Here is a 24,535-nt window from a genome sequence, read left to right as displayed (position 1 = left end):
GTGGCTTAACTGTGGGGTCAGGTTCACCCCCTGCTTCTTTCTCCTCACTGCAGCCTACTGTGTTGAGCACTGGGCGTTCGTATAACTTGCCAGAAGTATGTGTCTGAGGGGGCCTTTACTTTCAATGTGGTTGTGTGACATTTCCGTTTCAGCCACTGCCTGGAAGTTTCCATCTGCTGCTGAGATAGCCTCGAAGACCAATCTCACCAGAGCTTCCGTTCACAGCAGCACTCGGGAGGGCCTGAGACTGATCGCATCTGTCTTTCAGGTGTTCAAAGACAACTGCTGCAAAAGAGAAGTTCTCAATTTACACGTCTACTGCAAAAACGCCCCCGGGTGCAATGCCAGGATTATTCTGGGACGATTCCAGGTTGGTATCCTTGGGACCCATGCTGTCCATGGGATTCCTCTAGTGGCACCTACTTATCCTGTCTGTGATGGTCTGTGGTTGAGCTTTGTAAAGGAGTTCCCTGGGTGCGTCTCAGATTGTCCCAAATCTACCAGGACCATGAAAACCTAGAACAGAGGTTCATTTTGTAGCAGCAAAAAGAGAGCATGGTCACAGAACAGGCCTATATGTGACCATTGAGTCAAGAAGAGGGTATGGGACTTACCAGGCAAAAAGAGCACTCCAAAGCCAGCTGGTGGTGGTGACTCCTTTAAGTTCCAGCACTCAGAAGGCAGAGGCAGGCAGAACTCTGAGCTCAAGGCCAGTCTGGTCTACAGAGCAAATTCCTGGACAGCCAGTGCTACACAGAGAAACCCTGCTCAAAATATTGGAGGAAAAAAAAAAAGCATCCATCAAGGGTGTATCATTCTGTGGGGCTGTGAAGGATCTGGAGACCCGAGAGTAGGGGGCAGCTGTGACAGGGCACAGCTGTGACAGGGCAGCTGTGACTGGACAGGGTACTGCTGTGAGACTCAGGCCCCTCCCTCAAGGAGGGTCTCTTATGGGCTCTGGTCTAATGCTTGTGATCCATAAAGAGCACCAGGCCAGGTCAGGCCAGGATGTGCTATGCAATGAGACCCTGATGGAAATGTGCAGAGGGGTCAAGGAAGGGCAAAGGGAAGAGGCCTCCTGTCAGATGCAACTTCATCCAGCTGGGGAAGGCTCAGCCCCCACCAGGCACTGTCACACCACTCTCGAGTGACTCAACCGCCTCTAGCTTCCAGGGGATGGCTTGGCAGCTGCTGAGATTTTCCCTTCACACCCACACAGTTCGGAACATGCATGTCAGATGACTCAGCCCTTTATCAAGCCTCCAGAAAACTTACACACACAGGCCTACGTGCACACACCTACACACACACACTCACACACACACTCACACATACATACAACACACATATATTCACACATACAAACAACACACAGACATAAACTCATACATCACATACACACAACACACTCACACATACACATAGACACAACACATACATACACCTATATACACATACACTCACACATCACATACACAGAACACATCTACACGCAAACACACATTCACACATACATATACACACGACACACACATACTACAACACACATGCATAACACACACTGATACACTCACATATACACACAACACATACACAAACATGCACAAACACACACATATAACACAACACACATACACGTATACAAAACACACACACAACACACACATGCACATGTGCACCTACACACTACACATATACATACGCATACATACACAACAGAACACACACACCCTGGGCTTTGAGGTGACAGAGGTGTAGATGATTTCCCTGTGACCAAGGGAGCACTCACAGGACTGCATTTTTCCTGTACAATAATCTGTTGCCACTTGCTTTGAGTGACAAATTCTAGACAGGACTTCTTGTCCAGCTTTGTCATCACCAAGCCTGAATGAGCTACAGGACTCCGTAGAGACCAGAGCACAGACTCTAGGGAACAAGGACTGCTTTCTACAGATGTTTACCATTCTCTCTCATGCTGGTCTCCCAGCTCCTGTGTGGTGAGGCGCAGAGTCTGAGAGTTATAGAAGAGTTTAAGTGACAGTTCAGAGGAACGTTGACGAGAATATCAAGTTAGTGCAGAGTTTTCAGTTTTCTTCCCACTAAAGGCAGAAGATGATAACTTTAATCTTTATCCTGAGGGGAAAAAAACTCCTCAGTTGCTTTTACTTGAGGACAGGCAGCAAACTGCTTCTGTTGAAGAGCCAAGGCTCCAGAGGGAAAGCTCAGTGGTTAAGAGCACCAGCTCTTCCAGGGGACCCTCATTCAATTCCCAGCACCCATGTAGTGGCTCAAACCTTCTCTAACTTCTGTCCCAGGGGATCCAGTGCTCTCTGTTCTTCTTGGGTACCAGGTGTGGATATGGTACACAGACAAAATACCCATGCACATTTAATTAATTAATTAATTAATTAATTAATTAATTAAAAGAGAGTTGCTAGTAAAAATTATTTAGGCCTTGCAGTCAGTGCATCTCTCCCCCAGGTCTTCAACCCACCTCTCCATTAAGAGCCTGACTTAGGGTAGATGAGATGGCTCATCGGGAAAAGGTGCCTGCTTCCCAGCCTAATGACTTGAGTTTGACCTCTGGAACCTACGTAATAGAAGGAAACTGACTTCCACGGATGTCTTCTGACCTTCACAAACACACTGCCATGCTGTCTGCACCCCACCCTTCACAAATAAATAAATGCAATGAATTTATTAATTTTTGCATATAGATGGATATAGATATAGATAGTCTCACTATGTACCTCTGACTGACCTAGGACTCACCAAGAAGACTGGGCTGGCCTCAAATTAGAGGTCCACCTGCCTCCTGAGTGCTATAGTTAAAGGTGTGCTCCACCACCCTTGCCACTTAAACAGAAAAGCCAGATAGTCACTGGCTTGGGCTTTGCAGGCTCTGTATGGCTTCCATTTCCTCTTCCCTCACCCTTCAGAACAAACCAGCCCTAGCAGTATGTGAACAAAAAGCAGCTCAGAAAAAGAGGTGGCTTCGGAGACAGATAAACACCGTGACACATCTGGCCAGTGGGCTTTAGTGGGCCAGCTGCATGGCGCTGTGGTGCCAAGAGACAGGTTCTTGGTGCCGCAGCGCATCATAGTGATTTGGAGAGGTGAGGTGTTTTCTATGACTTGCCTGTGACAAGCCCTGAATGAATATTGTCAATGATTAAGGGCATCCCAGATTGTATAATTGAACAAAACCTGACTGCCCTCCTCCTGCCCAGGAACCTGCCTTCCCTCTCCTCTTTCCCAAAATGTGTCTCCTTCATCATTATAGACTGTATTCCCTTCTGTGGAGTCGATGTGCTGCCTCCCTCCCTCCCTCCCTCCCTCCCTCCCTCCCTCCCTCCCTCCCTTCCTCCCTCCCTTCTGACTATCTTGCCTCTGCTGTGGAGACACTAATAAGAGTAAAGATGAAAAAAACAAAAGGAAAAGAAATGCCCAGAGAGGCTCCGTGCCATGCTCACTGGCAGGGCTGGGGAGAGCATGCATGACCTGCCACCTTTAAACAGGAGCAGAGCCACTGGATTCTCTAAACAAATTTCAAAACCCTCTCACCTGCCCACCCCACCCAATCTTTATGGTCTCCCCTAATTCCCAACAAGCCAGACTGACTTTCGTAGTACCAGCTGAGCAGCCTGTCTGCCCTGGTCCTCATAAGAGGCACTGGGTCTCTCTGACAGCTAGAGAGAGGCTGGCCCACATGGCACTTAGCTCTCTGCCCAGCCTGCCTACACTGGCCCCACCTCTGAGGCCTCTGTCATTGTCACAGGACCACCTTCAGCACTGTTCCTTCCAAGCTGTGCCCTGCCCTAATGAGAGCTGCCGGGAAGCCATGCTCCGGAAAGACGTGAAAGAGCACCTGAGCGCATACTGCCGGTTCCGAGAGGAGAAGTGCCTTTACTGCAAAAGGGACATAGTGGTGACCAACCTGCAGGTGAGAGCAGGAACTGTGGGTGACCATACAGCTCAGATGGAGCCCAGAGGGCATTCTTTGCTTACTTTTACTGAATTTGAGGGTTTATCTGGATGGGGGTGGGGCTCAATTATTAGAGTGTCTGTCTTGCATATAGAAAGCTCTGTGTTTGAACCTGAGCACAGCATAAACCAGGCATGGTGGCTCACACCCCTCATCCCAGCACTTGGAGACACTTGGAGGACAAGCAGTTCACCCTTGCCTTCTTAGCACTAAGGCAAGTCTGAGATACATGAGACACTATCTTTAGAAAGAAGTGGTCCTGTATCATCTGGGACTGTAGCTGTAGCTCACTTGGTAACATGCTCGCCTGACATTCGCAAGGTCATAGGTTTGACTCCCACCACACAAACCAGGTGATGCACACCTATACTCTCAGAGCCTGAAACATGGAGGCAGATGTGAAGTTCAAAGGTAGTCCATCCATGGCTCCATAGATAGGTGGTTCTCACCTAGGGAAGAGAGAGGGGGCGGTTTGAGATTCTGCAAAGAGCTCTTTTTCCTGGTGGGGCTCTATTCCTTTATCATTGGTGAAAATAGCACTGTGGCCTCGGTAAGCTTGGGAGGTGAGATGCAAGGTCTGGGTCCCATGGAGGTGATGGGACCTTAGATTGTTATCTGGCTGGAGAGGCAGGATCAGCATGGGACCACTGGTGCTTTTACATGTGCGGAGGAGCCTCCCTGGTAGATCCTCAGGCTGCCTGCTTGGGCTCCAAGCCATCTGATTTAGTTGAATTCATCTACATCAAGAAATCAGACACTGCTAATCTCTTTCTGAAACTGGGCTATAGCTTCCTATGGAGAGCAAGCCATATGACGTCTCTCCAGAGAAACGTGTATGAATACCTCGAGGCAAGCGATCTTGACTTTGTTCCCCACCCACTTGTCTGTTTCAGGATCATGAGGAAAACTCGTGTCCTGCGTACCCAGTGTCTTGTCCCAACAGGTGTGTGCAGACTATTCCAAGAGCTAGGGTGAGTAAACTCTCCCTGGAGAGTGCAGGGCAAGTGTTAGAATCCTGGCTTAAGGGTTTGATGAGAACCATAGATAGCCAAAGGCCTGGAGAGCACACGACCCTGGTGATGCCTGCCTCTCTGCCTTCTGGGGAATCCCTAGCACAATCCTGGTGATGCCTGCCCTTTTGCCTTCTGGGCCATCCCTTGCACGATCCTGGTGATGCCTTCCCTTCTGCCTTCTGGGGAATCCCATGCACAATCCTGGTGATGCTTGCTCTTCTGCCTTCTGGGGAATCCCTAGAATGATCCTGGTGATACCTGCCCTTCTGCCTTCTGGGGAATCCCTTGCACAATCCTGGTGATGCTTGCCATTCTGCCTTCTGGGGAATCCCTAGAATGATCCTGGTGATGCCTGCCCTTCTGCCTTCTGGGGAATCCCTTGCACAATCCTGGTGATGCCTGCCCTTCTGCCTTCTGGGGAATCCCTAGAATGATCCTGGTAATGCCTGCCCCTCTGCCCTGAGTGGTCCCTTGAACACCCTTTTGTTTTCATACCAGCTCTCTGCCTCACTAGGGTCTCTCCTTCTGTCCCTCACTTCCTTCCAAGTCACCCTTGGCTCCCTGACCCTACCAAGTTGTTGAAGAATCCATGTGTTTCCACATCACAGGCTATCCATTTTGCAGGTGAATGAACACCTTACTGTATGTCCTGAGGCTGAGCAAGACTGTCCCTTTAAGCACTATGGCTGCACTGTCAAGGTAAGCTGTGGGCCACCTTCATCTCTGCCTCTACAGCTCACCAGTGAGTTGATTTTACTCTTTAACTCTCTTCAGGAACTGGAAAGGTAGACAGACACCAGAACACTAAGGCTAAAATGGTGTTGGGGCTCACCAGAGAAACAGAACTTCTACATACATACATTTTTGAATATGTATGTATTATGTTCATATACATGCTCACATGGATGCATAGAGAGACTCATTCTGCCATTGTGGAGTTTATATGCACCACATTTGTAAGCCACCCCAGCATTCTGGACACTTCAGACTTTTCACCAGAGACTATGAAAGCTAGTAGATCCTGGGCAGATGTCATACAAACCCTAAGAGAACACAAATGCCAGCCCAGGCTACTATACCCATCAAAACTCTCAATTACCATAGACAGAGAAAACAAGATATTCCATGACAAAACCAAATTTACACAATATCTTCCCATAAATCCAGCCCTACAAAGGATAATAGATGGAAAACACCAACACGAGGAGGGAAACTACACCCTAGAAAGAGCAAGAAAGTAATCTTTCAACAAACCCAAGAGAAGATAGCCACACAAACATAATTCCACTTCTAACAACAAAAATAAGAGGAAGCAATTATCACTATTCCTTAATATCTCTCAACATCAATGGACTCAATTCCCCCAAAAAGACATAGACTAACAGACTGGATATGTAAAAGGACCCAGCATTTTGCTGCATGCAGGAAACCCACCTCAGTGACAAAGGCAGACACTACCTCAGAGCAAAAGGTTGGAAAACAATTCTCCAAGCAAATGGTCCTAAGAAACAAACTAGAGTAGCCATTCTAATATCAAATAAAATCAACTCTCAACCAAAAGTTATCAAAAAAAGATAAGGAAGGACACTTAATACTAGTTAAAGGAAAAATTTACCAAGATGAACTCTCAATTCTGAACATCTATGCTTCAAATGCAAGGGCACCCACATTCATAAAAGAAACTTTACTAAAGCTCAAAGCACACATAACACCCCAGACAATAATAGTGGGATACTTCAACACCCCACTCTCAGCAATAGACAGATCATGGAAACAGAAACAGAGACAGAGTGAAACTAACAGAAATTATGAACCAAATGGATCTAACAGATATTTATAGAACATTTCATGCTAAAGCAAAAGAATATACCTTCTTCTCAGCACCTCATGGAACCTTCTCCAAAATTGACCATATAGTTGGTCACAAAACAGGCCTCAACAGATACAAGAAGATTAAAATAATCCCATGCACCCTATCAGATCACCACGGACTAAGGCTGGTCCTAAATACCAACAAAAACAATGGAAAGCACACATACTAATGGAAGCTGAACAATGCTCTACTCAATGATAACTTGGTCAAGGAAGAAATAAAGAAAGAAATTAAAGACCTTTTAGAATTTAATGAAAATGAAGACACATCATACCAAAACTTGTGGGACACAGTGAAAGCAGTGGTAAGATGAAAACTAATAGCTCTAAGTGCTCTCTAGAGAGAGCATACACTAGCAGCTTGACAGCACACCTGAAAGCTCTAGAACAAAAAGAAGCAAATACACCCAAGAGGCGTAGACAGCAGGAAATAATCAAACTCAAGGCTGAAATCAACCAAATAGAAACAAAAGATCTATACAAAGAATCAACAAAAACAGGAGCTGGCTCTTTGAGAAAATCAACAAGATAGATAAACCCTTAGCCAGACTAACCAGAGGGCTCAGAGACAGTATACAAATTAATAAAATCAGAAATGAAAAGGGAGACATAGCAATGAAATATATCTCAAAATGCCTATTCTGTTTGTTGAATATTAACAGTTGAAAATATTAAAATCATGTTCTAGGGGGAAAAAAAAGCCAGAGGCTGGGAAGGGCTGATGTCCAGAAGTGTTTTCTGGACATGACAAAAGCTGGCACATGGTGAACTCACTGTGGCTTCTGGACATGACAAAGGCTGGTGCATGGCAAACTCACTGAAGGGAAGCTGGTGGTAGATGGTTGCCTAGACACATGTGGAAATCTGGGTCTTTGCTTTTATTAACACTAGAGTCTGTCAGCAAATAAACATTATGACCATCAGGAGACACAGAATCATATCTTCTCTCAGATGTGTGTAATCTTCAGAGGAGGCGTAACCATTTCTTCTCATGTACGTGTATCTCGAAGTGCAATAATTTGCACAGGCTGGAATGAAAAGCAGTCTGTAGACTCGCTACAACAGGGCAGTATAGAAATGTTTGCTGGAGGGGCTGGAGAAATCAGAACTTACTGTTCTTCCAGAGGTCCGGAGTTCAAATCCCTGCACCCACACGACAGCCCACAATTGTCTGTAACTCCAAGATCTGACACTCATATAGACATACATGCAAGCAAAACACCAATGCACATAAAATAAAGGTAAATACATTTTAAAAAATTTAAAGTTAAAAAAAATGGACCAGGCTTAAAAGCAGTCTGCAACAAAGATGAGCTGTATGTGGGAATAGCCGAGTGCTGGCCATGTCTGTGCTTCCTCCCTAGCCAAGGCAGGAAGAAAATCAGCGTGGAGAGTTTTGCTAGCAGCCTGATTGTTTGCCTTGTCAGCTTGTTTGGGCTTGGCTACTGGGTAATTCTGAAGGAAAGACCCAATAGAGTCCATTTCCCTGCAGTATTGTGGGAAAGAGTGAGTATGGAAACTAAGTAGCAAGTTGCTGAGCTTCTTGTAACCACACACCTGCAGCCGGCCCTCCTCCGTTGGCGAGCTCAGTAACTGTGCTTTGCTTTTGCTTTGTGTTGAAGGGAAAGCGGGGGAACTTGCAGGAGCATGAGCGGGCAGCCCTGCAGGACCACATGCTTCTGGTTTTAGAGAAGAACTACCAACTAGAACAGCAGGTGAGTCTTGGGGCCACGTGTGAAGGGGCAGGGGGATTGCTGACACTTGGCTACTCTAGGTTTGGTTTGGTTTGGTTTGGCGCTTTCTCTGGTTCCATGCAAGCTGATTAAAGGCACACGCTTTTCACCAACTAGCTAGACGCACTCTTAGCATTATAGAAGCTTTGAGCCAGAAGGTGCCTTGGAGTTCTGTGCATTCATTCTCTCCCCCTGCAGATGAGCTAACTAAGATCAAAGAAACTTCAAGTTTGTGAGTGGCAGAATGGATCTCAAGCCAGCTCTCTCTGTGGCTTACCATCCACCCCACAGCCTGCCCCCACACACTTAGCTCCTCACCTATCACATACTAGATGTTTGCTATTTTAAAAAATTAAGTCAGTCAGAGCATTGCACTTGTTGGCAGTCTGTTCTAAGTACTGTGGGATTTTGATGTCAGTCTAAACTGCCTTGGAGAAGCTTTGTAACCTGATAAACATATGCTAACTTCATACATACTCACTCACATGGCTGTCAAGCCTGTCAGCTTCCTGGAACGTTCACCCAAGACCTCCATAAGGCTGGCCTTAAGGAGCAGTTGTATGAAAGTTAATTAATTGTCTTGCAGGACCATTTTGGAAGACTTTTCAGGCCCACTGTCAGCGAAGGAGTTTAGCACTGCAGATTGTTTTTGTGATGTCTAATTCCATTGATTACAGTGTGTGTGTGTGTGGGGGGGGGGTACTTCTCAGGGTCCCAGCCAGGAGAAAATTTGAAGTCCTGACTCAGTAGTAACTGGTCACAGTCTGCTGTCTGGGAACTGCGGGTCCTTTATAGACCCTATGGATCCATCTGTTAATTAAGTATAAGTGTATGTATTGCTAGAGACACTAAAGCCTGGAAGACACAGCCTCTCCATGAAAAATCACAGAAATACAAATAGATAAGTAGTCGTGCCGTGCCTTCTGAATCACAATGATGCTGTGTGGGATACAGAGGCTGCAGCAAGGCACTCTGGGAAAACTGTGCAGCAAGGCATTCTGGGAAAACTGCAGAGGCTTTTTAGGGTAGGACACCTAAGCTGTACCTTTGTTAATTTCATTTCTTTAATTAGGTGTGTGGGGTGTATGTTCATGAGTGCAGGCGTGGGAGGTCAGAAGAGGGTGTCAGATCCCCTGGAGTTTAGGCAGCCATGAGCTGACCGACATGGGTTGTAGAAACTGAACTCAGATCCTTTGTTAGAACAGCATGTGTTGTAACAGCTGGGCCTCTTTCCAGCTTCCCAGCTGACCTGAAGGGAAACAACAGTCTCCTCAGTTGAAGTGAAAACAGGGTCAGAAGTGGGTGTTGTGCCCAGTCAGGCTTGTATAGAAAATGCTGTAGGTTTAAAGAAATGGAGTATTAGGGTGCCCGGACTCCCAAGTGTGAGACAGGAATGCCTGGAGACTGGTGTGCTGGACTGAGACAGCAGTGACTCTCTGCAAGCAAAGATCTGGACACTGGTCAGTTGTTGTTTTACTTGTGTGGATTCTGCCCTGCTTCCGAAGAGATTTAAGGATCAAAATTAGAACTAATCTTTTTCAGTGTTATGAAACACTTTGCCAGCTCCTTGTCTGGCTTTTTTAAACATGAGACATCTGGTCATCGGGTAGCAGTGACGTACAGGCCTGAGCCTGCAGGCTGCACAGCACCCTGGTTCTCTGCCCCATCTCTTCCTTTGCAAATGAGGCTGTGGTGGATGGGCGCGAGTGTTGGCACTTGCAGCATGGTGCCTGGCACACAGAAACATTTCAGAATTGAGAAGAAGCAAGATGCTGGAGGTGGCGATGGTGGAAGTGCATCCCCGTGCCAGTGAGCCACAGATAACATGGAGACGTTCTGAGCTTTGAGCTTGGGAGGCAAAGAACCTGGAAATGTTAGTAACTGAGATGGGCACCAAGAGAACAGGAGCAGGTTAGAGGCAAGAGTGGGGAGGACAGTCAAGTGGGCATCATGACCATTTGTACATTCATTCATCAAACACATAGCCAGCGTCTGCCACGTAAGGTACCATGCTGGGTCCAGAGAATAAAGAAGTGGGGCGCAGTCTCAGCAAATACTCTAGTGGAGAGAAAGAACAGACAACACTGAAAGCAAGCTCTAAGAGGGGTGAGATGAGTTAGGGCCTGGGTGGGTGATGCAGGTAAGGAAATGTCCCCAGAGGCTGTTCCTTTGAGTGACTGCACTAAAAAGGTAGTTTCTGGAGTAGGGAAGGACCCTGATGGCAGCCAGATACTGAGCAGTCTTGTTGGATACACATGGGCTTGGTGGGTGCTATACAGTTATTGGACAGGGTGTCTAAGGGTTTGCTAGGAGCTGTGAAGTCTTTCTGGATGCACATTTATTAGCTATGTGTTGTACAGTCATGAGGAATGTACATGAGTTAGCTAGGTGCTGTGCAGTCTTGCTGGATGCACATGAGTTAGCTAGATGTCATATAGTCTTGCTGGATGCACATGAGTTAACTAGGTGCTGTGCAGTGTCACTGGACAGGATGCACATGAGTTAGCTAGATGTCATATAGTCTTGCTGGATGCACATGAGTTAACTAGGTGCTGTGCAGTGTCACTGGACAGGATGCACATGAGTTAGCTAGATGTCATATAGTCTTGCTGGATGCACATGAGTTAGCTAGGTGCTGTGCAGTCTTGCTGGACATGATGCACATGGGTCAGAAATGAGCGTGAAGCCACAAGGGTATCAGATCATGTAGAGCCCCATGTGCCCTTTTTTAAAAAGCCACTGGAGACATTGAAGCAGGAGAAACAGAAGACCAGATTTGTCTGGTGGTGATGGTGGTGGTGGTGGTGGTGGTGGTGGTGGTGGTGGTGGTGTGCAGTATGAATTGGAGGAGGACGTTTGCCACCAAGCAGATATCTTTCCATCACCCACTGGTACCAGGCTCCATCCAGTTTCTGTGAGATCCAGATAGGTCCCAGCTCCCATGGAGGAGCCCTCCTGTGTGAGGGCAGAAGGTCTCAGGGTAGGCCAGGTGGGAAGAGTCACAGCCTAGGTAAGAACTGATGAAGACTGTGAGAGCTGAAACAGGCAAGATGTGTGTGTGTGTGTCTGGGTGTGTGTCTGGGTGTGTCGGTGTGTGAGGTGTGAGTATGTGCCAGTGTGTGTATATTTGTGTGTCTGTATGTGTCTCTGTGAATGTGTGCCAGTATGTGAGTGTGTGTCTGTGTATGGTGTGTCTGTATGTGTGTCTCTATGTGTGAGTGTGTGTGTGTGTCTGTGTATTGGTGTGCCTGTATGTGTGTCTCTGTGTGTGAGTGTGTGTCAGTGTATGAATGTGTGTCTGTGTATTGGTGTGTCTGTATGTGTGTCTCTATGTGTGAGTGTGTGTGTGTGTCTGTGTATTGGTGTGTCTGTATGTGTGTCTCTGTGTGTGAGTGTGTGTCAGTGTATGAATGTGTGTCTCTGTATTGGTGTGTCTGTATGTGTGTCCGTGTGTGAGTGTGTGTCAGTGTGTGAGTGTGTATCTATGTATCAGTGTGAATGTGTGTATCAATGTGAATGTGTGTATCAGTGTGAGTGTGTGTATGTGTGTGTGCCTGTGTGTGTTGATGTGAGTATCTGCTTGTGTATCAATGTGTGTGTATGTGTATGGTTGTGTGTCTGTGTGTGTTGATGTGAGTATCTGCTTGTGTATCAGTGTGAGTGTGTGTATGTGTATGGTTGTGTGTCTGTGTGTGTTGATGTATCTGCTTGTGTATCAGTGTGAGTGTGTGTATGTGTGTGTGCTGTCTGTGTGTGTTGATGTGAGTATCTGCTTGTGTATCAATGTGAGTGTGTGTATGTGTATGGTTGTGTGTCTGTGTGTGTTGATGTGAGTATCTGCTTGTGTATCAGTATGAGTGTGTGTATGTGTGTGCCTGTGTGTGGGTGTGTTGATGTATCTGCTTGTGTATCAGTATGAGTGTGTGTATGTGTGTGCCTGTGTGTGGGTGTGTCAGTGTGTGACTATGTGCCAGTGTGTGAGTGTGTGTCTATGTATTAGTGCAGTATGTTTGTGTGTGTCTTTGTGAGTGTGTGTCAGTATGTGAATGTGTATCTGTTTATCAGTGTGAGTGTGTATATGTGTATCTCTGTGTGTGTGTGTATTTGTGTCAATGTGTGTGTTAGTGTGAGTATCTGCCTGTGTATCAGAGTGAGTATATGTATATGTCTGTGTATGCCTGTGTGTGTATCTGGGTATGTTGGTGTGTGTCAGTGTGTGTGTCTATGTGTATATGTATGTGTATCAATGTGTGTGTGTGTGTGTCAGGTAATCGTGTGCCTGTGTATCAATGTGTATATGGGTGTCTGCATGTAAGTGTGTATGTGAGTGTGAGTATGTATGTGTATGTATGTGTCAGTATGCGTGACTATGTGTGTCAGTGTGTGTGTCTGTGTGTGTGTGTTACATGGTATGTATCTGTGTGGGGTGTGTTTCTGGCTGTCTGTACATGTGCATGTGTATATGTATGTGTGTGGGACACAGACCTGAAATTCCAGCACTTGGGAAGTGGAGGCAGGAGAGCTAGGTCATCCTCAGCTATGTAGCTAGTTCCCGGTCAGCCTGGGCCACACCAGACTCTCAAAAACCAGAAACCAGCAACCAAGCAAGCACAGAGGAGATGAAGTGAGGCGCAGATGTAAGAGCTCCTCTGTGTGTAATGTGGTGGAAGCTGGCCAGCATTCAGGCTGAATGGGCCTCTCTTAGGTGTGGCGCCATGGCTGACTGGGTTTGAGCACTTGCTGCAGGAGCACAAGGCCCTAAATTTAGATCACCCACATAGGTGTGGTCCCAGGAGGGCCACCAGCCTAAGCCCAGGCTCAGTGAGAGACTCTGTCTCAAGGGAAGGAGTAGAAAGCAGTGGAGGAGGTGCCAGACACGCACGCATGCACACACACACACACACACACACACACACACACACGGATTATAGAGGCTATGTTTAGCAGTGCTCACTGGGTTGGCCTACACTTGCTGACGGTTACCTGAAGGGGCTCTTTGGGGAAAGACAGAGATAGAGCAGATAAAATTCAGCAAGGTCTCGCGTGGCAATGATCAGTGTCCTCGCTGTCTGACAGCACACCCTGGAAGAGTGCAGCAAGCCAGGTCATCGAGTTCAGCCACCCGACACTCCTGACTGGCTGCTCCATCACTGTGGGTGAGGAATGGAGAGCTTTCTGTGGCTCTAGAGGCCACCTGCAAACACTTTCTTGAATTACACGGGACTCTGTCTGACAACAATGGCCCCAGAAATGCACATGTGCTGTCTTCCTCTAGAAAGTCTTACCCTGTCACCTGTGTGTGCACGCACTGAATGACTCTCTCCTGCCCTCCTGCTCTGTTGTTAGATCTCTGATTTATATCAGAGTCTCGAACAGAAGGAAAGCAAGATCCAGCAGCTGGCAGGAACCGTGAAGAAGTTCGAAAAGGAGCTTAAGCAGTTCACACAGATGTTTGGCAGAAATGGAACTTTCCTCTCAAATGTCCAGGTAAGGGCTGGAAAGACCATGGCCCAGGGGTGGAAGTGCTGACTCAACACCACCTGCACCGTGAGTTCCAAAGGATCTGATGCTCTCTTCTGGCCTCCGCAGTCTCCTGCATACACATGGTCAATACAATGCACTCAGGCACATACACATAAATAATTTTTTAAAGGAAAAGAAGAGGGGCTGGAGAGATGGCTCAGAGGTTAAGAGCATTGACTGCTCTTCCAGAGGTCCTGAGTTCAAATCCCAGCAACCGCATGGTGCCCCACAACCATCTGTAATGAGATCTGATGCCCTCTTCTGGTGTGTCTGAAGACAGCTACAGTGTACTTATATATAATAAATAAATAAAATCTTTAAAAAGAAGAAGAAGAAGAGAAGGGCGGGAGAGATAGCTCAGCAGTTAAGAGCACTCGCTGCTCCTGCAGCGGACCTAGGTTCAATTCCTAGCACACACATGGTGGGGAGTTCACAACCATCCATAACTCCAGTTCCAGATCCAATACCCAACTTTGACCTTTGCGGGCACCAAGCACATATAAAGTTCACAGACATACATGCAGGCAAAACATTCACATCAAATAAGATGAATGATCCTAACTATAAATCTTTTAAAGAAAAGAAAGAACATCCGGATGAGACATGGCTTTTTCCATTCAAAGCTATGATCAGCTTTTAGTGAGCAGCAAGGGGTTTTCTTCTTAGCTTTTAACATGGAAACCATTTCAAACGCATAGAAAAGCCGCCAGACTTGGGTGATGCCAGGGGCACCAGTGCAGCTCTCCCACATCCCATTCAGCACTTCGTCCCATTTGCTCTGTTTCTGGCACCCTTCTCTCTTCTGGGTGTGGCCAAGGACCACCAGAGAGAATACTGCATGTGTGTGGCCCTCTGCAGCTGACAGTAACACTGTCTCATACATGAGTATATCTATACCCATGCTGGTAAATGCAACATTTATACCATACTTCCATGGCATGTGTGTAAAATCATTAATTCCCTTTGGGAAGGGCATGCCTTAAACATCACTCGATGAATCCTGAATGTTAAGTAACCACAAATGGATCCCTAACGAATAAAAGTTCTCTCATGACCAGATTTGTAGTGGAAGATTTAAAGACATATAACATGGGCAATGTGTTTGAAATGTGTATTGTTCCAGGAAATCTAGGCCATATAAGCTTTATTCTTCTTCACTACAGCATATACATATATACATACATGTATGCACCTGTTCTACATGTGCTGGGCATGTATGTACAGATGTGTGTGCACAAATGTATATGTATGTGTTAGTATGTCTAGGAAAAAAAAGGAACCTATCACACTATTAGTTCTGACATTTTCCTAAACAGAGAGCAATAGGGAGGAATTAAGACTATATGGGCAAGGCAGGCAGATTAATGTCCTCCATGGGAAAGATCCATAGAGTGTGTAGGCCCTGCCTGCTCCTGCTCAGTCGTGGCCTCCTTACAGAAAGGGAACTTTCTTCTGAGGGAAGAAAGGCTGAGGCAAGAGGGGCATGAAGTGCATGTGTATACATGGAGGGGAGACTTTAGACACATGGAGGAAAGCTCAGAAATTCACCAGAGGAGTCCAGCCTGGAAAGGAAGAAGATGGCGGCTGCTGACTCTGCCATGTCCACTGAACCCCCTCTCTGGACACTGCCACTTTCATTTCATTAGTGGATCATTCTATGTGATATGTTTGTGTTAAAATTCAGTCAACGCGCTACAAATCCACAAATCTGATGTCTCATTTCCAAGACATGCTCTTTTTTGTACCGCAAGGCTCTCACCAGTCACACGGACAAGTCAGCTTGGCTGGAAGCGCAGGTACGGCAGCTGCTACAAATAGTTAACCAGCAGCCAAGTCGACTTGATCTGAGGTCTTTGGTGGATGCGGTTGACAGCGTGAAACAGAGGATCACCCAGCTGGAAGCCAGTGACCAGAGATTAGGTACGTGTGCGGGGAAGCAGTCGGGTTCCCTCTCATGGCTTCCCTGTCTGCGTGCATTTGTGGTAGAGGCTAACAAGTCACAGCCAGCTTTCTGGGTTGCCCAGTGGCTGAATCCTGTTTGTGAAGCAGCAGGAGATTCTAGCTGCCTCAGAAAATGAGGGTCGCCACCATGTGTGTGGAGTCAGACGAGACTGACATGGCCCAGGCAGTCCCAAGAGCTGGGAGTGGTCATCGTTAAGAACAAGGGAGAGAGGTGATGGGTGCCTTAGGCTTTGGCACACTGGGGCCAGTGAGATTGCTTAGCAGGTGATCTGCTATGCAATCGAGATGACCAGTGTATCAGTGGCTTCTCTGTTGCTGTGACAAAGCACCTTGACCAAGGTAACTTATAGGAGGAAGTGTTATTTGGGCTTATGATTGCAGAGAAATAAGAATTTACCACCATCTCATAGAGAAACATGGCAGCAGGCAGGCAGACATGGCACTGGAGCAGCTGCTGAAACCCCAAGCCCAATGACACACCTCCTCCAACAAGACCACACCTCCTTCAATAAGACCACACCTCCTCCAACAAGACCACACCTCCTCCAACAAGACCACACCTCCTCCAACAAGACCACACCTCCTAATCCTCCCCAAACAACTCACCAACTAGGGACCAAGTATTCCAATGCTTAGGACTTAGGAGACACAACTCATTGAAACTATAACACCCAGAGTTTGATCTCTGGAACCCACACAGTGGAGGGAAAGAACCAACTATTGAAAGTTGTTCTATGACCTTCACGTGTATACTATGGTGCACATGCCTTCACTTACACACACACACACACACACACACGCACCACCAACAATAACAACAATAACAATAATAATAAGGCTTTTTAAAGAGATATTTATTTGTTTTATGTATGTGAGTACACTGTCGCTCTCTTCAGACACACCAGAAGAGGGAATGAGATCTGATTAGAGATGGTTGTGAGCCACCATGTGGTTGCTGGGAATTGAACTCAGGGCCTCTGGAAGAGCAGTCAGTGCTCTTAGCTGCTGAGACATCTCTCCAGCCCCCATAATAAGTCTTTTAAATGTAAAATTCATTATAGGAGTTGGGGAGATGGCTCAGTAGATAACACACTTGCTGCACACATGACTTAGATTTTGGATCCTTGTAGCCATGTGATTGCTGAGTGGACTGGAGGGCTACCTGTGGTCCTAGCACTCTGGAGGCTGACACAGGATCTCCAGGACAAGCTAGCCAGACTATCAGGGTTTAGTTCAGTGAGAGAACTATGTCAAAAGACTGAAACACTATTGGGGAAGACACTCAGCATCAGCCTCTGGCCTCCGTATGCCACAAGCACCTCATAGCCATACACATGCAAGTATGCACAGACACTTACATCACAAGCACACTCGTGTGCATTGCACACGCACGCACACACATACACAGTTAGAGGGGCATAAGGCTCAGCATGAGCATTCACTCGAGGTGAATGTCCAATGTGTCTTATACTCAGGCAAGCTGAGAGTGAAGAGGGAGGATACATCCATGTCTGCTTGGCATCAGCTTACCACGGTTGAGTTAATGTTAGCAATGCATATAGTACATATACTCGGGGGGCACATGTGTGGTGCACATGCAGACACCATGCATGTAGTTCACAGGTAGTGCTCAGATGACAGGCCCGAGCTGCAGCCTCCTGTCCTGTGTTTCCTTCCAGTTCTTTTAGAGGGGGAGACCAGCAAGCACGATGCACACATTAATATCCACAAAGCACAGCTGAATAAGAACGAAGAGCGGTTTAAGCAGCTGGAGGGCGCCTGCTACAGTGGCAAACTCATCTGGAAGGTGACAGATTACAGGGTGAAGAAGAGGGAGGCTGTGGAGGGGCACACAGTGTCCGTCTTCAGCCAGCCTTTCTACACCAGCCGCTGCGGCTACCGGCTCTGTGCCAGGGCATACCTGAACGGGGACGGGTCAGGGAAGGGAACGCACCTGTCCCTGTACTTTGTGGTGATGCGCGGTGAGTTTGACTCGCTGCTGCAGTGGCCGTTCAGGCAGAGGGTGACCCTGATGCTTTTGGACCAGAGTGGCAAGAAGAACCATATTGTGGAGACCTTCAAAGCTGACCCCAACAGCAGCAGCTTCAAAAGGCCAGATGGCGAGATGAACATTGCCTCTGGCTGTCCCCGCTTTGTGTCACACTCTACTCTGGAGAACTCCAAGAACACCTACATTAAAGACGACACCCTGTTCTTGAAAGTGGCCGTGGATTTAACTGACTTAGAGGATCTGTAGTGTTGTTACCTGATAAGGAAACCTCTCAGCACAGGAGAAGGTGTGGCTGTCCCTTGGGCCCAGCCCTCTGGACTGAGCAGGTTCTTGTTCTTGTCTTCCTGCCTCCGATGTCTGACTCATCATCTTTTTACCTTGGATCCTTCCCTAGTTTGAAACTTTAAACTCTTGAAATATTGCTGTTATTTATATTTTTGTATCTTCCAAAAAATTATAATAATTTGAGAACAGGGCCTGGGGCTCCTCTCTCTCACTGAAGTCTGGGAAGTGTTTACAGGAAGTCCAGTGCTCAACGGGCCTGACACAGGGGCAGAATTCCCACTGACACGAGTTGTCATTTACCAGCTGACTCAGTGCTTCCACACCTGAGCCTAGGCCTGCAGCAGCCATCTTGTAAGAGGCAGGCAGGCTGTGCCAGTCAAGTGTGGGCAGTGTAGCTGCATATGCTGCATTTGGACCACAGGTCTTCAGGGAGGTGCCAACCGCTTGGAAACTGCGTCACCCTTTTGTGTTTTATACAGGATCCACTAGCAGCATGTAAGCACAGTTTGCAAAGTTGTATAACAGCTAGGAAATGGGTCGGCTCTTCATCCTTCTCCACTAACACAATGGGTGCCAAGGAGTGGATGTTTAGTGAACCGAAAGTTCAGAGTTCATTAGGTTTGACCAGGTGAAAAGTATTTTCTTAGGTCAAAATTGTCAACTATACCAGTTCACACAACTCAGCCAGGTGACCTTTGCATGGCAGTGGGTGTGAGGATGAGCAAAATTTGTTATGACAGAGAAAAATATGAGAAAAGGACAAAAGGGGATCCCGTTCACCATGAATAGCAGCTGTCTGAACCCTTCTGTTCTTCTGGAAGAACTTTTAAATTCATATACTGACCCCAAAATGAGCTTTTGTAGAAACTTGTGGAGTTTCCTGTCAACATTTTGAGTGCTCTGAGACCAGAAATGACCGGGTTCTAGTAGATCTGTCTTTGCAGTGGTTCTCAACCTGTGAGTTACGACCCCTTTGGGGTCAAATGATCCTTTCTCGGGGGGTTGCCTAAGACCATCAGAAATCACAGATATTTACATTACCATTCATAACAGTAGCAGAATTACAGTTATGAAGTAGCAACAAAAATTATCTTATGGTTAGGGGTCACCACAACATGAGGAGCTGCGTTAAAGGGTCACAGCCTTGGGAAGGTTGAGACCCGCTGGTCTTTTGGGTCTGTCTGTCCCTTCAGCTCAGTAAGCCTCAGACTGATCTGCCCTCCTGCCCTGACTGGAAATGGGATCCGTGCCATCCTCCATTACTCATGTAACATTGGCTCCTAAGCACAGAAGGACAAGTGTCCTGGGACAAGGGCCACATTAGAGGCACGGGGGAGGCTATGCTCTTGTAGCTGGCGCTTAACCCTGTGTAAGAGACAGAACCTGGGCTGCAGAGATGGTTCAGTGGTTAGGGGTGCTTGCCGCTCTTCCAGAGAACCTGAATTCAGTTCACAGTGCCCATGTCAGCTGGGACTCCAGCTCCGACATCTGACGTCCTCTCTCTGGCCTCTGTGGGCATCTACACACACCTTCACACAGATAGACAGAACCAAAAATGAATCTTAAAAGTAAAACATGGTGCTCAAGAGATGATTCAGCAGTCAAGACTGCCAGCTGCTCTTTCAGAGGACACAATTTCAGTTTCCAGCACTCACTCGGAAGGCTCATGACCACCTATAACTCAAGTTCCAAGGGATCCAGTGCCCTCTTCTGGCCTCTGTGGGTACTGCATCCATGTTTGCAGACATGCATGCAGGCAAAGCACCCAGCCACACAAAATAAAATCCTGCTTTTAAGTAGAAACCACTTACCTGACTGGCCTCTGTGAGTCCAACAATCCTCTTAACCTCTTCTGTGAACAGTGAAGATTCTAGAGCCACGCCACAGGACTTGTCCCAAAGGATGGAAGTTGAAAGAGCAGGTGTAGCATAGAAATACACTGTACCTTTGCTGGTGTGCAGTGATGGCCATGACCTTAGAGTAATCTAGGAGTCCAGTCTCTAGCCCACAGGCCAGACTGGGGGGGTTCTGTGGTTTGTTCACTATTTCATGTCTGTATATATGTATACACACACACACACACATATATATATATATGTGTGTGTGTGTGACACATATATGTGTGTATGTGTGTGTGTGTGTGTGTGTGTGGTGTGTATGTGTGGCATCTCCCTTCATCAGTGGTCGATTCCTTTGATCCATTACTAATGGCATTATGGGTGGTAATGAGGCCCAGCTGGAGGAAGTGGGTCGCTGGGCTATGCCTTTGAAGGGCATGTCTTGTCCCTGGTCTCTTCACCTGCCCCTCCCTCCACTTTCTCAGATCTAAATGCCCTTCCACCATAACACTCTGCCTCACCACAGGCCCAAGTCGGTGAGGCTGAGAGAGCATGGAGCTTCTGAGGCTGTGAGCTGAGCTGAGTTCTCCATCCTGAGCTGTGGTTCTGGGGCACTGTGTCCTGGGATGGAAAAGCAAGCAAGCACCGCCTCTAATTCACTGTCCATCCCATGCAGCCACACCCGTATGTTGTGTTTTCCAAGATGTGCTTGCAAAAAAGCAACCTGAAGATATTCTCATCTTGGGCCCAGCACCTTGACCAGGCAGCACAGTGGAACTAGCTCTGGAGGCGTAGGTGTGGGTGAGCAGGCCTAAGGGCATGAGAACAGGAGAGCTGCCGCTGCCTCCTGTCGGTGGCAGCACTGGGTGGACTACCCCAGAGCAGTGCTCAGAGCTTGGGTAGCAGTACAGATAAGGGAGAGCCAGTCATGGTACTGACCAGCTCAGGGGCCACCCAGATATCATCTGCAAATTGCTGGGATACATTGAAAAGGCCAGTCTTGCTGATTCAGAGCTGCAGGATCTCCATGACACAGGTCAGCAGCAGAAGTAATCCTAATGAGGAGCTAATATTTATGGGGTCACAGAAGCCAGAGACCCCGAACCAGACCAGTGATTCATTGCAATGAACATTTGCAGATGAAGAGGGATATACACTGTGGGACACACTGTGACTCGCTACAATTCCACAATGAGATGTTTTCTAGCTTTGTTCTCTCTCTTTCTCTCTCTCTCTCTCTCTCTCTCTCGCTCTCTCTCTCTCTCTCTCTGTGTGTGTGTGTGTGTGTGTGTGCGTGTATTTTGTTGGGGGAGGTTGCAAGGAAGAAGGGTAGACATGAGGGAAGGAGAGAGGAACAGGACTGGGTGCGTGAGGTGAAACTTAAATCAATCAAAGGCTTTTTTTGTTTTTTGTCTTTAAGAATAATAGGAATAAAAGAAAGAGATGAATCGCAGAGAAAACCTGTTTCCTCTCTCTTCTCATTTAGAGACACAACACTACAATCCATCAAAGGCGGGTAATGAGAAATGAATTCGTTTTTATTTTATTTTATTGTGAGGTCAGGGAGGGAACCCAGGCCCTTACTCATGGTCGACATCATCCCACCGCTGATCTTCAGCCCAGCCTGTGTCCATGTCCGGTGCCTTCCTCCACAGCATGGCTGAATTTCACCATGTTAGCATTCATCCTGTACCCAACAATGCATGCTACTTTGAAGTTTATTTGACAAATCAGTTTTTAGATAATCATCTCTGTGTGTATGTGTGTATGTTTCTATGCACAAGTACACATGTGTGCATGTGTCTAGAAATTAGCTCCTGCTGCATTTTAAATAGTAATGTGCGTTGTACTAAATCAACATTGCGAGATCTAAAGGTGTTAACCTTGAAATAAAAACACTTGCTAAAAGCTTTTGTCAAAAGTTAAAAGAAAACTAACAATTTGTTAAAGGCTTCTGGATATTAACAGATGTTTATATTCCTGAGGAAAGTGTTCACAGAGGCTGAGTTTTCTATCATGTTTTGCCCTGTTGTCCAGCTCAAGTCCAGCCAAGGTTTCTCCGCTGAAACAAACACAGCAGTCCCAAAGCACGTACTTCCTGTCCTGGCTGGAATTTGACTGGGGAGGTGGGGAGAAGATGGGATCTGGACAAGACGGACCAGAAGAAAGAGGATATTCTGGGCACAAGCTCTTCCTCTCCTGAGCTGAGAGCTGTGCTGTTGGCACGGCCATTCTGGTCCTGCTCGGGCCAGGCACCCCTGCTGGATCCCCACCAGGCACCCAGGCTTCAGAACGCAGGGCAAAAGCTGTCACATGCAGAAAGAAAACAGAACCTCCCAGCAAAGCTGTGAGGGGAGGTGGGGAGATTCAACCTTTCTCCAAGTAAGCCAGCTGTGACACTGCCAAGGACAGAGGTGCCTGTTGTCATGGAGATGTGCCCATAAGAACTTCTGACTGGGCCTTATAGGTCACAGCACCTCAGTGACATCTCAGGAACTGGCAGGCCCATGCTTCTGGCCAGGCTAGGGCTCCTCCTCCTCCTGCTGCACCCCTCTATGCACTGTGCCCACCCAGAAGGACAAAGCATCCACTGTGCTCCTCACCCAGGGACTCAGCCAGCTCTCCCCCCTCACCCCTTCCCCTGCCTCCATACTCAGCCAGCTCTCCCCTGACCCCTTCTCCTACCTCCATACTCAGCCAGCTCCCCCCTCACCCCTTCTCCTGCCTCTATGTGTGAGAGCCTTTGGTGCAAGAACTTGGGTGTAAACCCAAGTCTCTTCCAGACACACAGTAAGCACTTTACAAATACAGGGTGAGTATGTGGATCTCAACCTAGAGTTTTCCCAGAGCAGAGGCAGAGGAAGGAGTCTGATGTACCTGTACCACTACTAAGATTGCTAGTTCTAGGTGAGGGTCCATGTCTGATTTCAGTTTATATCTCACAAATTATGACTGACACATAGCAGGTGGGCAACACAGTTTTTTTCACTTACTGCGCTGGCTACTTTTATGTCAACTTGACACAAGCTAGAATTATCTGAAAGGATGGGGCCTCAAGTGAGAAAAAGCCTCCATAAGATCAGGCATGTTTTTCGTAATTAGCGATTGATGGGGGCGGGGGGGGCAACCATTGTGGGTGGTGCCATCCCTAGGCTGGTGGTCCTGGGTTCTATAAGAAAGCAGGTTGAGCAAGCCATGGGGAGCAAGACAGTAAGCAACACCCTTCCATGGTGTCTGCACCGGCTCCTGCCTCCAGGTTTCTGCCCTGTTTGAGTTCCTGTTCTGACTCTCTTCAACGTTGAACAATAATATGGAAGTGTAACCCTCCTCCCAACTTGCATTTTGGTCATGGTGTATCATCACAGCAATGGAAACCCTAGCTAAGACAATGTCCACCCAGGAGATGGGTCAGGAGTGGGGTTACCTGATTGTTCCTCCAAATGAGATAAAGCTAAGTGCTTGTTGCTCAGGAGACTCTTGGAGGATTATCTGAGAACACAATGACAAGTGAGAGTGACTCTGTCTGGGTCACTGTGCCCCTTATTTTGATAGTGCCTTTCTTGCTCACTACTGCACTTGATAGATGCATCTACTTGACATGTGACCTGCCACAGAGAGGCAGAGGAACCTGGACTACAGCTCTGCACCTGTGATCAGTCCTGACGGGCGTGTACACAGCAGTGGAAACACCCCTAGGCTCTTTTCCATCTCACTCCAACACATCTCAGCACAGCAATTGCTCATGTGTGAGAGGCAAGAACCCCTGAGGAGAGCCCTGTGTGTATCATCACCCCTGAACCCACTTCAGTATGTGGATGTGCCCATGGTGATTATAATTCTAACACAGAGCAGCAGGTGACAGTCTCCAGGGAAGAGGGCCAGGCCAATATGTATGTTTATGTCTTAGTTTTCAACAAAGGTAAAAAGAAAATTTAAATGTAATAGCAAAAAAGCTTACAGAAGAGAATATAAAGAAATATTGGAAAGGGAATAGTATATTTTGGGAGTTGGAAAGACAGATCAGTGGTTGAGCCCTGGCCACTGCTACATTCATGAAGGCAAAGCACCCATACACAAAAAATAAAAATAAATCTTTTGAAAAAAAATGTCTAGGAGGTGAACATCCGAGAATGTTTCAGAATGCTGTTCTGCTGTCAAAACATTCCACGTTTTCAAAATGATTTGACCACTTCTGGTTTCCACAGACATTCACTGCAAAATCCCTCCCTCCCCACCCCCCATCTTCAATAATTCTACACTGTCTGCAAGATAAAAGCCTTAAAGTTCTGGGTTAATTCTTTTTTAGTTATGGT

At 47.1% G+C, this 24,535-nt stretch overlaps 1 protein-coding gene across 1 annotated transcript in view; it reads left to right on the top strand.

Annotated features, from left to right (window-relative positions):
* The window catches only part of Traf5 (TNF receptor associated factor 5), a 46,928-nt gene extending 28,328 nt beyond the window's left edge, over positions 1–18,600 (top strand). Inside the window, exons 4-11 of the mRNA XM_021165688.3 lie at positions 269–370; positions 3,779–3,943; positions 4,879–4,956; positions 5,623–5,697; positions 8,493–8,585; positions 13,950–14,090; positions 15,878–16,046; positions 17,768–18,600. Coding sequence (XP_021021347.1) covers positions 269–370; positions 3,779–3,943; positions 4,879–4,956; positions 5,623–5,697; positions 8,493–8,585; positions 13,950–14,090; positions 15,878–16,046; positions 17,768–18,345 — 1,401 coding nt within the window. The 3' untranslated portion in view covers positions 18,346–18,600. The remainder of the gene's footprint in view (positions 1–268; positions 371–3,778; positions 3,944–4,878; positions 4,957–5,622; positions 5,698–8,492; positions 8,586–13,949; positions 14,091–15,877; positions 16,047–17,767) is intronic.
* Positions 18,601–24,535: the final 5,935 nt, after the last annotated feature.

The sequence above is a fragment of the Mus caroli genome, unplaced genomic scaffold (assembly GCF_978045245.1).
Source record: "Mus caroli unplaced genomic scaffold, Mus_caroli_1 scaffold_1, whole genome shotgun sequence".
In the NCBI taxonomy this organism is placed as follows: domain Eukaryota; kingdom Metazoa; phylum Chordata; class Mammalia; order Rodentia; family Muridae; genus Mus; species Mus caroli.
The sequence above is the reverse complement of the archived record's forward strand: the minus strand, read 5'-3'. Positions and strand labels throughout refer to the sequence as shown.